At 43.2% G+C, this 15,131-nt stretch overlaps 1 protein-coding gene across 1 annotated transcript; it reads right to left on the bottom strand.

Moving 5' to 3' along the window:
- Positions 1-1,559: 1,559 nt before the first annotated feature.
- Positions 1,560-13,426, bottom strand: LOC119652592 (epidermal growth factor receptor substrate 15 homolog). Its single transcript, XM_038056816.1, has 9 exons — positions 13,157-13,426; positions 4,098-4,443; positions 3,730-4,034; positions 3,327-3,675; positions 3,136-3,267; positions 2,927-3,074; positions 2,426-2,862; positions 2,279-2,365; positions 1,560-2,216 (listed from the first exon to the last, which is right to left on the bottom strand). Exons 2-9 carry the CDS (start codon positions 4,242-4,244, stop codon positions 1,707-1,709), a joined length of 2,115 nt encoding a protein of 704 aa, XP_037912744.1. The 5' UTR covers positions 4,245-4,443; positions 13,157-13,426; the 3' UTR covers positions 1,560-1,706.
- Between the last annotated feature and the right edge of the window lie 1,705 nt (positions 13,427-15,131).

Genomic DNA, 15,131 nt, shown 5'->3' with positions numbered 1-15,131 from the left:
TTCAAAGTCCGACATTGTCTCGTTTGGCGTTAGGTAGACACTGAAAAACACTACCATCAAACACCCCCGTCCCCCGACCTTGAGCAAAAACTTTAAGATAGGCGCCATCAGGAACCCAGATGGCAGCGGTATCTGATGTGTCGGGGTGCCATGAAGCTGGGTATTACTCACCAATGAGCCGTAGATAAGCTTCGGTCTCCGCGGCGAACTGCGCCAACAACTCGTGAGCGGTTGCATTCCGGTGCATATTTATCTGTAGGATGCAGATCTTGCTGATCGCGCCCTAGCTCTTTGCAGTTCTTCTCTGATGGCTAGGCACCCCCGAGCCCGCAGTGTGCGCAACGCTCTCACCAGACGCGCCACGATCCTTGCATATAACGCAAATCTCGTTTTCGTGGCAGGTATTCGTCTTATGGCTTGCCTGACCGCGTCTGGGCATATTGCCCTTCTGTCAGGTCTCCGGAAGGCTGCAGACGTGTGCCCATAATCCACATCTGTAACATTTGGTTGAGGCTTCCTACAAATGACCCAACCAATTTTGATTTTCCCGCTGTTTAGAAGCTTCCTCGCGTATTGCTCCGCAACTTCCACCACAGCGAATTTCTGACGGGTTTTCGCAGATGTGATACCAATTTGGATATTGGTTACCTTCCGACATTTACGCTTGATAGCCTCTTCCACGTCGCTTTTCCCGCCATACAGTCAAGGTCCCGAATTTCCAGAGAGCATGTGGGTTCTAGGCTAGACACCAAAGCTTTCTCTCCCAGTAACCTCTTGACCGCTTTACAGAACGTATCTTTATCTGTTGTCCTCGGGCCTAATTCGACGAGAACTCCACGATCCTTCGTTTTCCGAATGAAAGACACTTTCGGCCTTGCCTTCCATTGGCTTAATTCCCCCTTCGTCGCACCACTTGTTCTTTTACTGCTCCATCCTTCTGATCGGCTTTAATTTTAGGCAGAAGTTTTTCTGATGGTGCGGCTTGTTGTTGCCTCTTGTCGCTTTTCGCATTTTTTTTTTGAGTCCTGGAGAGTACCGAAAAGAAATCTCCCTCAGATGCCCTTTCCTGCTTTCGTTTTTTCCCCAGTTCGTTCTGCAACGGGCTGTCTGCGATCCGTTTGCGGTGTTCTTGGCGGGGGGCCCGATTGTTTCTGCTTTTCGTTAATCTTCTGGTTCACTGCATATCGTATTACAGGCGAATGTAATACGAAATTCTGTCCAGGAGCACCCTCACCTCCATTAGCATATTTCTCACCCCTTTGCTGACGTTTAACTGGAGGAACGTCGCAGATCGCATGCGCATCACAACTGCCGCGCCTTTCTTGATAAGCCTCTCCTCTTCGACAGCGCTCCCACTCGGCTTATATTCGAAGCTTTCTGGTCAGTTTCCGTAGGTTCTACTGTAGTTCTTTCCATGACAACAGCAGTGCATGGTTCGGTCTAGTTTGCCGCTCAAAGGAGACTTGTACCAGAAAGGATATTTTAAAAAATTCTTAATGAAATTCTTCGCAAAGGGCAGCAAACCACGATAGGTTATTTATAAATAAAAATTCGGAAAGTTTAGATAGTTTAGGATTTATTCTTTTTTTAAATATACTTAAATACAATATACACTTTGCATATCAGACTATTCTTTTAGGAAATTAAAAAAAGGATCAACCGAAAGTTTCATATCTATAACACATAATCACTTTTGTTTGTTTCTTTTAGACATTTGGTCGGGCAGCATCAACAGTTCTCTCATTACTAGCACCCATTCCTGTCAAATTTTCGTTAATACTGTTGTTCCCGAAACAATTGATCTTATTTCGAATTTCCTCTTTACGTTGCTGTATAACCAAAAGCTCCTCGCTTAGATTTTTACAAAGATGAAGTAGCAGAACGTTATGTTGTTTGAGATTCCTTAGAACATCCGAAATATCTTTGCCATGATTGAAAGAGGTTTGACGAAGCATTTCACTAATAGCAGCGATACGTTTGTTACACGCCGCATTTGACATTGATGAGGAGGATTGATTGATGTCTGTAGCTGAACTGTTGCAGTTCTGACCTTGGATGATAGGCGGTAATGTTTCAGATAATTGTTGCATCATCGGTTTCCGATATACTTCAAAAGCGCTGATATGCTGTGATGATTGAATGGAAGTGGCCATGAGTCGTGATGGTTTCATTGAATGACGATTTAGGATCTCATATTGCGAGGCATCGACTACATCCTGATATGCAAAGAAATGTATCAATACCCTGTCGTGAGGACATGCATGCACCGCATACGTACCTTCTCCAAAAGATTAGAAAAATGAGCAAAGTCAGCAAATTCAGGATTTTGCGTATCATGTGCACCATATGTATGCTGAGTAGTAAGCTGTAAGATAAAAGGAAATTTATTCGATTCCGCGAAATTTCTGACATCGTCTTCGCTTACAGAAATATCCTGTGGAACTCCACCATTGGCTTCTGTACTATTCATTTTCAATTTATTCAAATCCAAACTGCTACTGCGCGCATGTCGATAGGGTCTCGGTGGTGGCAAAGGTGGTTGCTCTTTCTTAATAATTGTAGGAGGTAAGCTAATGGGGTCTTCAGTAATATTCGTGGGGCCCAAATCACGTTGCGGTGGTGGAGGAATAGCACCAAGATTTTTCGTTGTCATTTTCTTGGGTTGCGGACGTTGAATTCCACATAAATCATTGACCTGCAACGAATCTCGATTCGAAGTCGTCGGTAGATGAGAACTAGCCGTTGAAATTTCAGTTTTCAACCCAGTTGGTTTGAGATTCGCCGAGTTGCTTGGTACGTCATGGAATAAAGTTTCTAACTTTCGATGAATTCCACTGACGTCGGCTTCATGAGGATCGGTAGCTAACGAGGAAAAAGCGTTTACTTTCATTCTGAAAAATATTCTTCGCTTTATTTGTTTACTTACCAACCGGCGTAACTCTTAATGGCACTGGATGTAATATTTGGGGATCAGATACAACTGCTTGAGCGGTTCTTTGCATATCAAAGTTGACCGGTTTCAAGCCAGGACTTGATACGTTTGATGTCGGAGATTCAGGAAATTTTGTCCATTGCTTGTTAATACAAATTGAAAATTGAGACTATTCAAATTCGACTTGACAATTCGGTTCTTACTCTATTTTGATTCGCCCAGTCCTTGTTTAAATCCTTCCCAGATGGAGAAACGACCGTTTCTGTTGTTGGAGAATTTGATGCACTGTAATTTTTGTGTGATTCTTCAACAGTTGGACTAGCAGAATCGGTCAACTAAAATAGCGCAATTGACATATTATAACCTTTCAAAATATCAACCATGCAACCCGTACCTGAGAAGAAGTATTTAAACCTAAAATGTTCGTATTATTCGAATGAATGAAATTCTCCTTGTAGCTGCCTTCGTTAGTTGTCACTACTCCTTTTGCCTCGTCATCCAAATGTAAGAGATCTGCTTCCTGAGGTGCACTCACCCCGCTTTGCGTCGACTGAATCAATCTACTAGGATCCAAACATGATGGTAAAACTTGTGGTAGCGGAATATTGTTTCGCCGCAAAACAACTAAATGCATTGCTGCGGCAAATTCAGATAAGCTCAAAGCACCATCTTTTGTTACATCGCATAGCTGCCAAATGTGTCTCAGTTGCTCTACAGGAATTCGCGACTTTTCAAAAAATATCCTAATGCGAAATTCATTTTAGGAATGATAGCGGAGAATTCAATACTCAACATACCTAGCAATGTGGCCCGACACCAATCCAGTTGCATCCGGCTGTATGAAGCTAAACTGCTTTTTGTAATATTCAAGCTGTTCAGCATTTATGCGATAAATTGATTCTAAGTCGGTGTCAATATCCTCATCGGAACTATGACGATCAGATGACTCTTCTTCCGTCCCCAATAGTTGCCTGTGCTCGTCCCCAAGCAATCCTTGCCAGAGTATATCTCTGGCCCAGGGCCTTTCGGTGACACTATTGGTGGGCGTGGGGCTATCACTATTTGTACTCCATGCTTCTGGCGATACGCCACCCTGTAATTTCTAAACAGAAATGACCAATAAGTAGAATATATAAATTTAGCGCTGCCTTGATGTTTGCATTACTGATTTTTTTCCAACATCTGGTTCGTTCCGTTCCACTTCGGAATCCGTGGATTGCAACGTTGAATCAGCAATTTCATTCCGGTAATCTTGATCGTGGATTAAACCGATCAGATTGGAATTTGTATATACTTCTTGATTGGAGTCCATTTTTGCAATTATTTGTTAATAAAATTACATTTGAATTGTAATGATTTGATTCTATCGGAAAATAGGAGTAGAAGAAGCAACTAACGAAGTTTCAAAATTGTTCTGCTGTTACAGGAGAAAATTGAGGGATGGAAATAAAATGATAAAAAGTTGCTTGGGGGATAGTTTGAAAATTTGTCTTTTCGGCTGCTGCAGATATCTGAAATATTAAAAAAAAATCTGCAGTTAGAGTCAATGTAATTGTGAATAAATAGCAAGTTTATACTATAACGTGGCATAGGCAAGATAGAAAATGCAATGGAAGCTATAACAAGTCATAGTCTTCAATTTTCAAAGAAGCAACTTTGACGTATTTTAACTTTGTTAGTAATAGAGCGATTTCCATTGGTAAGATCATGCTCCACATTATAGCCTACATTTCAACAAAATTTCGTGGCGCTAAAAAAAAAATTTTACACCCCCTTCCCTAAATTCAACGTAAAAGGATGTAACTCACTCTATGTGTGAGCGTTCACAGTTCCCACCTTTCTACCAAATTTGGTGCCAATCGGTATAACCGTCTCCGAGAAAAATACGTCTGACGGACAGACAGACCGACAGTAAACCGATTTTAATAAGGTTTTGTGTTTACGCAAAAAAAGGGGTAAGATATGTGAAAAACGTGACATAAACACGTGTGTATACCAAAATTGCCTTGCAAAATTTGTTAGGGTACAAAGATCGTGAGCGCTTACCGAAGTTGTTGTTCAAATGAAAACAGTAAATTTGAAAATATTGAACATTCTACCATAATACGTGAACAGGTAATCAACCCACCACGGGAGGCTATTATAAACTATTTGCGCAGATTAGATCATAGATTTCAGGACAGGGGTTTAATACACTAAAATTTAAGTGCACAAAAATTAGTGAACCGTATCTATAACTGCTATTTATCTCCTAATTGACCGGCGACAGAATGCGATATATTTATGTTAAGCTCGCATTTCAAATCCTCTCATGATGACGCTGTTACTTCTGAATGGATATTGGGTAAAATTTCACTGCCGTTTAAACCCCAGTGTAAAAGAAGGGAGCAAAAGCTCTATTCTTTTCGACCCCGGAATATGCAGTCAGCAAAGTAAGACAATGTACGCTAATACTCACAGTCGGCAAATGATACAAACCTATAAATTCTATAGTATGTAGAGAGCGTTCTAAACGTCTATTGTCGTTTCTTGCCCAGGTATTTCTTGACGCATTCCTGTCTGGTCGTAAGGCCACGGATTCGCGAGTGGTTGTGTGGTCTCCAGTAACCTTCCAAGCATTTGAAAACACCAAGCAACAGCTGGTAACCGCCACTCTTCTGGCACTCCCACAACAAGATGCACCTCTAGCCGTGTTCGTCAATGCCTCAGACACAGCAGTAGATGTTGCTCTTCACCAAAGGGTAAATCAAAGCTGGCAACCATTGGGCTTCTTCTCAAAACAGTTGAATCCCGTTCAACGGAAGTACAGCGCCTATGATTGTGAATTACTAGCCGCGTATCTAAGTATTAAGGACTTCCGATATTTCCTTGAAGACATCTTGTTCATGAACCATAAGTCACTAACTTTTGCCTTACGACAAAATCCCGACAAAGCGTCCCCTTGCCAACTTCGGCACTTAGCTTACATCAGACATTCAGCATGTGTTAGTTGCTGACGTTTTGTCTCGGATCTCCGAGATCAAAATCCCCGCAACAGTCGATTTTTGGCAATCGCTGTGGCCTAGAAGGATAACGCAGTTCTTCAGAGCCTGCAATCGGACTCCGAATACAAGTTCCAGGAGTTCCCCATCTTCGGCTCACATTCCTCTATCTAGGTCATATATTCCAGTCGCTTTTCGCTCGATGCACGATCATGCGCACCCTAGCATTTGAACAACGAATCGGCTAGTCTCCAGCAAGTATTTCTGGCCGCCCATGAACAAGGATGTGAAATCTTGGGCCAGAGAGTGCATTGGATGCCAAAAGTGTAAAGTCACTAGGCATGCTAGGAAGGCGTCGCCACACTATACACCTCGACATTATATGTCCCTTGCGAGACTCGTACGGCTACAAGCTTTGCCTCACGGTGGCCCGAGGCAATACTTATGAAGGACATAACAGCAGAGTCATCATTACAGACCAAGGAATGCAATTTTAATCGTAATTAAGCGTACAAGTGCATATCATCCGCAGTCCAATGGAATGCTAGAAAGTTGGCTTCCGACATTGAAGGCACCAAGTATGGTGCGCGATGAGCCGTCCTGGTCGTAGGTCTTGCCTTTCGTTCTGTCTGTCCGTACAGCCGTCCGTGAAGAGTTTGCTGTCAGCCCTGCTGTGTTGGTGTACGGGGAGGGCCTTCCACTCCCTGGTGACCTGATCCTGGACAAAAGAGGCAGCTTTGGATTATTGCGCCTACTACGAGAGGCCGTGCCCAAATTGAAGCCACCTTCGCCATATCGTCGCACGCTAACGCGTTCTGGTGAGGAGTGATGCCGCCACTACAGCCACCATACGCAGCCGAGTAGTCACGCTTCGGATTCTCTTCCCGAAACCCGCTGCCCCCCCAGCAGTGGGCAGAGTGCAGCGGCGGAGCAATAACGGGCGCACTGAGAGAGAGAGAGAGCACAACCTGCCACAAGGCCGGTTAAAAAGTAGTTCATGCTTTTTCATTTTTTGACAATTAAAAAATAATTGAATTGAATTAGTGAGATTTTGCTTGTCAGTCGCCAAAGGAGGAGAAGCGAAAGTGAAGAAACCACTGCTGTCGGAAAAGCACTTCACCAAACAACTCGGCTGGGCACGGGAGAATATTGATCACGACTCGAGTAATGTGGTTGTGCCACTTGTTTACCGCCAAACCGTATGCATCCAAGACTGCTGGAATTTATAAGAAAATATTTTGACCGGCCGCCTTTGTATATTGCCTGAGCGCAACCTTTGTATATTGCCTCGAAACAGCTTTTAGATTGTCTGGTCGTAACCCGCGGTGCTATCACTGCGGGCGGCCTTCTTCTCTCAATTGTGAGCTCATGATCAAGTTCTTCAAAGTTTTGTTCGTGTTGAACATTCCTCGTGGCATGTGGTTTCCTCTTTTCCCTACTAAAGGTGAGTTGATAGTACACTATCCAACCAAGTACCTGCAGATGTTCAGGAATGGTCCGCCAATGTCCGAGCTACAGACTGAATTTGCCGGTAGCCGTCAAGGCAACGGGTGATTCTCCGTTGTCATTCTATCACTTGGCTTGAACATAGTGATGAATAGCAACTAATATCTGGACAATTAAATCCTACCTGCTCCCTGAATCACTATCAATGTTCGTAGCCCGTCAGGTGTCGTCCCCTCTCGATCTATATATCTGCTTTGTTGAAAAATTCATTTCAACTCTTTAATTGTGGGATTTTAATGATTCCCTTGTGCCCTTAACTATACTTGCCAAGTATGTAATGGTCCAGAGACCCTTGGGCAAATTTTAATAAAAGCTGAGCTGACAATGTCAATATATAAGCTTCCCTAGCTGTGACAAACCTATGGTTTGTCTAAAAATGTGTATACCTTGCATATGCAATCTCGTTCAGTTGGGCACTGACGCCGTTCAGGCTAATATGTTGATATGCGATATACATTGTATGGCTACGCTAAAGAAAGACAGTCTATTGTCTATCTATCAAGGGAATTTGCCGTGTAGGCTCAAAGTAAAACACCCGAATGGTGTTTTAAACCCTCATGTCATATCCTGCCAGGTGATCACCTAAAAGTGAACTCCATTCGTTCTACTTCACTCGGGACCCCATTCACGTGTTTGAACATGTCGCAGTGTAGGCTATATTGTAGTGGGTCCTTAGGATAGTATCCTAAGCGGCGCTGTTACTGTTACTTCCATTCATCCTTACAAGATGGCGATTGTGAAGAAACTTTCTGAATGTGATTTCAACTCTCGCAATCGTTCCTGAGGAGGCTATTGTTTTTTGTGTGGATTCCTCAACAAACACAACATGCGCTACTGGCGAATTGCATCAAGGGAGTTTGCATTCACCTAAAGCCACAGTATGGTGTACAATTTCCTTGGAATTATTAGTCCTCCTTCTTTGAGGAAAATGAAGTCGTAGCGATAGTGAATTCAGACCGGTATTTAAACATATTACAGGAATTTATTTCCCGCGGCTAGATGAGTTGAATTTAGGGGACATTTGGTTCCAACAAGACGATACACCAGCACATACTTCAAGAGCATCGATCGCTGTTTTGGAGGAACCCAGAGCGAATCATCTCAATAGAGGCGACTATGAGTGGCCGATGCGCTCTCCCAATGGCCTCTTGTGATTTTTTCATGAGGTTTTCTGAAATCTCCTGTTTATGTGAACCGTCCAAGGACCTAATAAGATTTGAACACCAACATTCGGAAAGAAATTACCATCTAAACGCCTGCTATGCCAGCAACAGTTATGACAAACGCCAAAAATTGTTTTATTCACTGTATCGAAGATGGGGTCGTCATCTAGTTAATTTTATCTTCAAAACTTTAGGTTTGCGCTTACATTATGGAAAACAAATAAAAATTTTCAGATTTATACAATAGGTTTATCATAGTTACAATAGTTTTCAAATTATGCTACTGAACCCTGTAGTAAATAAGCGCGGAATCAAGCGGGTTTTGTCAAGCACTGCGGCACTACTGACGCAATACACGGTGCGCGCTTACTCACGGAGTAACACCGTGGGATGCATCGTCGTCTTTACATTGGATTGGATCTGGATTTCTGGATCTAAAGAAAGCGTTTGACCGTGTGCCATACGCGAACTCATCTGGTATCCTCAACGACAATCCCTAGTACCAGAAGAACTCGTCCGCTGAGTTAAATTGCTTTATGTGATGTGTGGCGGTCATATCAAAGCCGTTTCGTGTCTCTATCGCTGTTCATCAAAGGCGCCCCCCTCTCACAACGCCCTTTTTGTTCTTGGACAGTCATAAGAGACCTCCAATGTCCAGCGCCCTATACGCTGATTTATACAGATGACGTTTTCCTAGCGTCTAATAGCAATTCAAGATCAATTCTATCAGCCAATGGAGAACAGCATTATGAGATTGCTTCACGCATTAGCGCAAATTGGGTGAAATGGCATTCCACAACTGGCGTTCTTTGTGATCGAGGAATCAACAAACGTCTCAAAGGTAAAATTTACCGTAGTGTCGTTCACCTTGTCGCCTCTATGATTTTCAGTGTTGGCCGATTATAAAAGACAATGAACAGCGTCTAGAGATAATAGAGATGAAGCTGTTGCGTTGGACCATTGACATAATACTCCACGATCACACCTGAAATAAGGATATCCGCGATCGATATGGAGTTTCGCCGATCGTAGAAAAATCGTGTTTTCGATGGTCACATAATTTGCGCTAACGAGAATTTACTCTGAACAACCCGAAACGATCAAAACCGGAAACAACGAAGCTTGATACGCTGGATGGTGGTTTGAAAGCCTCTCGACTGCATCCAGATCAGGCCTTTGGCAGAGCAAAATGGCGCAACCGATTAAAAAGAGCCAATCTCGCTTCGGAACCGGATAAATGCTGAAGATGACGTAGTACATTGAGATAAAATCTCCGACAAATTTTAAGTCTAAAGTGGAGCCTAACAGTGTTGCATGGTACATTTCTTGTTACTGGTGACATCCATCGTGCTGCCCTTGCTGGAGGACATGGAGGAGTTCAATGAAAAGTGTCATTCTTCCTCAAACATCTCGACTACACTGACGAAAGTCTGATCGATTATCGCATTCTTCCTATCGGCTGTAAAATTCATATAGTCATATGGTGGCATCGAACTTGATAACGCTTGACAGGTTCGACTTTTTGTCGAAAATTTGGAAGCAAAAAAAATATATTGAAATCTACAAATTTTGATTCATATCTAACAAGACGATGAAAGGGTAGTATAGACTCCAGGGCGAAACGTGGATTGGTACCCATGATGAAGCATAGAACCTGAGAAACGCCTGCTGAGCCAACAACTCTACTACCAAGCCCTACCTCCACCTCCACGTGGTTATCGCTGGGAGCTCTTTCTTAAGAAAAAACGACAGACGGAGGATTAAAGTGAGTCTCCCGCTCCTAAAAAGGGACAAATTTTACCAACTGGTCCTCCAGGTTGGAGGTTGAGTAGGGCTGACAACCCTACACGGAAAACCGAAATTACGAAGCTAAGAAAGGAGCCTCGGACAGTATGCAAGATAGACTCGGATCACTATCTCGGTGGCATGATGCCCTCTGACAATCAGCTGAGAGTGAATACCGAAGCCATCCACAACACCTTTAAAGAGAAATTGATGTCGCAATAACGCAGTTAACAGCTGTCCTGGAGAAAGCACCAATAAATGATGTTCACAACCACCTGAAAAGCGTTATCATTGATACGGCCACAAACATACTTGGCTCTAGTCGCAAAAAAGTCGGAACTGCCAGTTCATCGATAAATGTAACCTAGCAACGGAACGGAAAAATGTCGCGTATCGGGCAATGTTACACCTTCACAGAACGCAAACACACACAGAGTCCTATCACGAACTCCGTCGAGGGAAGAAGCGACGTCACAGAAATATAAAGGAAGTCTGGGTGAACCAAAAAGTCTGTGAACTCGAAAAGTAGAAGGAGCAAGCGCAGCAGGCGTGGAAGTTTCACCGACAAGTCAGCAGGATGAAGTCTTATAAACCTAAACCTATAACAGCAATGACGATGAAATCGGCGCACGGTTGTTGCTTGCCAACAGAGCCTATTTCAACTTACAAAAACTGTTTCGCTTGAAACGCCTCATCACAGCTATAGTAAGAGCAGAAAATGATCTTGCCAGTCCTTATGTATTCGTCGGAGGCCTGGGTTCTTAGCAAGAAAAATTGCAAACTCTTGGCCGCGTTCGAGAGAAGAATCTTTCGAAGAATGGACGATTCCGTAGCATCTATAACGATGAAATTTATGAGCGATACACGACCGTCTGGTTGTGGATAAAATCCGGCTCAACAGGTTGTAGAGGGCGAGCACCTAATCCATATGGGTGAGGATGGTCCAGCCCGGGAAAGCAATTCCTCATGTGTAAAGCATTCGCCTGTTAAACTTCTCCTTGGCACCAATTAAGAGCAGGTAAAGCAGAGACCTGAACTCCGTACACTATTGCACAATAATCCGGAGGGTTAGTGCATTAGGAACCACAACGTAAATCAGCCTGCTCTTTGTCGGTCAAGCTTTGCAGGTGTAGTTTGATGTATTCCACTATAATTTTAGCTATTATCTTTGTGACGACAGTGGCATGCAACTACCCCCATGTGTCGGAGGATATAAAAGACAGAAAAGCCGTACGGGGAACCATTCTGCAGAAAAGCAAACCTTAACTGAAAATAAATCATTTCCATACAGGCCAGAAGCTGCAAAATGCAAATGAGGGTTGAGGGGTTTCATTGAAACTCATTATAAAGGAAACGATTCGATATTTTCAGCTGTAAGTTGAATTTTGTAGGTATGATTGCCATTTACTCCTTGCTAGGGGATAGGTGGTCAACCACACATACGCCCCATCGCTCGCGGCTACCTGAAATGCCCTTCAACTCCCCCACGACTTCCCGAGACGCCCGCACTCCTTCTGCACCGTTCTGCCGCAAGTGCCCTTGGGACGACCTACTTCGGGGTTCAATCCTTCAAGTGACAGTGGGGTTCACTTCCATGTGCTACTTCTATATAACAACACAAAACATTCGCAACTTGATCTTGGTGTTAATATAATTGCATTTCGAACTTCTAGACAAGGCAGCAAAAGCGGATCTAGCGCTGTTATTGCGTCGGGCAAGTGCCACCATAATATTCATATTCACCAATTGTTATATTCTACGCGTCGTTGAAGTGATCTATTCCGAAGCAATTAACAGTGAAGAGCGTTGTCCGTGGTATAGGTCAGGTGCGAGCCTGTAAAGTAGAATAGGCAATGGGCAGCACTCATATCGACCAGGGGCGATGATTCCATTGCCCGTGGTAGGTGGCTTTATATCGACATAAGGCACTCTCACCTAAACTTCTCAGGGAGTCCCGAGTCCTTACCTCCCGATTCTTTAGAGGTTGTTTGTAAACGTAGAATGGGTTAGACTTTACCCGGTTATCTTCTAGATAAACCAGGTCTGTGAAACACTATCCTTATATCTGCAGCCACCATTGAAAAATGTGCATCATGCCCTGGAAAAATACGCTTTCTACCAACTGATAGTTTAGTATTTGACATCTTTCCCCACATCTCTTGAAAGCTGATCTAAATTGGAAGTAGTTGACCCGTCACACGCAAGGTTGTGATATTCCCAAAGAATGCTGGGTTGGCTGTTATTATTTCATGCATGAAAATGTCTACAGCTATTAACCATCCCTTCCCTCCATAATTACTTCCAATATCAGCACTTTTATTCATAGCACAAGAAACCCATCCTACCATCACCAACCCCTTGACGTCAAATACGCCCTGCCTTTTCCATTGAGCACTTTACATTTTACACCGTTGTACAGTTTAGACGCCTCCTTTTGAGGCACTCTTCCGATGATAAAGGGTAACATAAGGAGAAATACAATTAAGGTGTTACTTGACAAGATTAGGCTCATTCCCCGATTTGATTGGATGGACCCGCTTGGAACTGGGAATTTGAGGTGATTCTACCTTCACGGAAGAATAAACTCTGAACATATTATAAGACGGCCTTGTTAACAATCTAAAACAGTGCAAAAACTATGCATTTTCAAGAAACTAGACTCATCCCGCAGCAAGAATGTCACCAACCACCGAAAAACATGGAAAATCTTAAGTCAAAACACGGCCCTAGAAATAGCTTTGCAGAATCTGTTGGACGTTGTAATATGGCTGGCAACTTAAAGATATTACCTGAGGTTCGTGTACGTCAACAAAATCCGGGATCTTGACGATGTTTCGCTCTAAAATCCGGCAGATATCGCCCGAAAAACCTTGTCCTTCTAATCCCTATTATTAGCAGCAACTACACTTTTGACAGAAGTGACGTTCGAAATCTTTTTCCCCATCACAGATAACCCAATGGGTTTGTGGACACAGGCTCTGGGCAGAACGTTTACTCAAGTCTTTCCCATTAACGCGAAGGAGAGGAAGAGATGCCAGTGGCTTAGAACATGTACTTTACTCTGTCTAACGTTTCGAACTTGAATTGTCATCCGAATTTCGAAGGCTGATCACAATGCACGTTACACTGTTAAAAGATTTTCAGTTGCATTTCTGTTAAATTTTCAATTTTAATAAATGCATTTAGATTTTCTTTCATTTTTAAATATTACTTTTTTCAAAGAAGGGAAAGCACTAAAGAATTTATTCATAATCAAATATTATTTTTATGACAGCGAATAATAATATGTAGTCTCATAGAACTGTCCTGATCGTAATTTCCCGCTCGTTTTCCATTCGACAAGAAATTTCCAGGTAGCTATTTTTCGAATGCAGGAAAATAAGACATTATGGACTGGCAGGTATATTTAATAATAAAGCGATTCATTATATAAAGAACGAGAAGACTCATTTTTACTTATATATGGGTGCAATGGTGATAAGATTCATGCTAGTCCTATGTTCATCAGAGATGAGTTGCTGGATACCTGCGGTAGAACTGGCGACAGTATAGCCCCGGGTCTGGACTAAAGCCCTCAAGCCCTCAAGCTTGCCGTGAAATGTAGACCAGACATGTTAGTGGTGCTGCTGCTTAAGGCTTCAGGGAAGTCCTCCTCCTATAGACACTATGGGAATAGTTTTGGAACGAGTAATTTACAATAGGTTACTCTCGGTTGTCGAGAGCCAAGGAGGTCTTCCAAATCGGCAGTATGGGTTCCCTAAAGCTAGATCAGGCATTGATGCCATCAAAATGGTTACCGAAAATGCAATTTACGGAAGTAGTTGTGACAGCGAAAATTGCGTGATCCTGGACGTGAGGAATGCATTAAATTCGGCTAATTGGAACCGTCTACGAAACTCTTTGATGAAGATTGTTGTTGATGTTGTTGATAGCTACTTTCAGAGACCGGAGGCTGTGGTGTGACACTGATGATGGACCCAATGGGAACGTTGTCTTCGCGGGTGTCCGGAACGTCATTTACAATGATGTACTTAACCTTCCGGTCCCGAAGGAAGCCGCGGAGGTCGGTTACGAAGACGACATATAACGGGTGAGCGCTGAGTTATATTCAAGCGAAGAAATAAGTGCTGTTAAAACTCGGTTCGAGAGCGCTGGACTGGCACTTGCGAAGGAAAAGACGGAAGCGGTCCTCATCACCAAGTGCCACAAGAGAAATTACGCCCACATGAGCATTGAGAATCATATCATCATTTCCAAGCCAGCTATCAAGTACTTGGGAGTGATGATAGATGCAAAGCTTAATTTTAAGCTGGACATAGAGTATAGTTGCAAAAAAGCGATTGTAGGCAGCCCGCAGCATATTTGCAGGCTGCGAATAGCCAAAGTGGTGAGTTCCATTTTGTTGAATGCAGTCTCAGTTTGGGGAACAGCGTTTCATGTTTAAGGCAATGCAACTGAGTGTGCTCTTCGGAACAACAATCGTGAGGGTTTTTTGGGGGCAGGGTAGGTGAATGCATTTACGCATAGAGTGTTGGACTTCCGCAACGGTACGTCGTGGTACTACCAACTAAACACCTTCCTATTGTTAGAGAGCTTTCCTGGAAGCGTTTGTCGTATTACTTCGGGGTAGCTCTCGAACTCTCTCGTGTTGTGGAGCCTTCAAATCAGGGAATTCCTTTCACCAACGGACGCAGACGCCGCCCGCAAAGCTCCCTGTCTCTGTAATTACGCGAGACGTTTACGATATATTTCTTTGCCAAGAAG

This window comes from Hermetia illucens, chromosome 3, assembly GCF_905115235.1.
Source record: "Hermetia illucens chromosome 3, iHerIll2.2.curated.20191125, whole genome shotgun sequence".
Classification (NCBI taxonomy): domain Eukaryota; kingdom Metazoa; phylum Arthropoda; class Insecta; order Diptera; family Stratiomyidae; genus Hermetia; species Hermetia illucens.
This window is presented reverse-complemented; position numbering and strand designations above follow the sequence as displayed.

Bases quoted from the DNA above. Each gene is read 5' to 3' on its own strand.
- LOC119652592 (XM_038056816.1), bottom strand. From the start codon at position 4,244: ATGGACTCCAATCAAGAAGTATATACAAATTCCAATCTGATCGGTTTA. The intron at 3,676-3,729 runs GTATGTTGAGTA...ATTTCGCATTAG, and splicing joins GTGTCGGGCCACATTGCTAG to GATATTTTTTGAAAAGTCGC. The intron at 2,217-2,278 runs GTACGTATGCGG...TTTGCATATCAG, and splicing joins TTTCTAATCTTTTGGAGAAG to GATGTAGTCGATGCCTCGCA.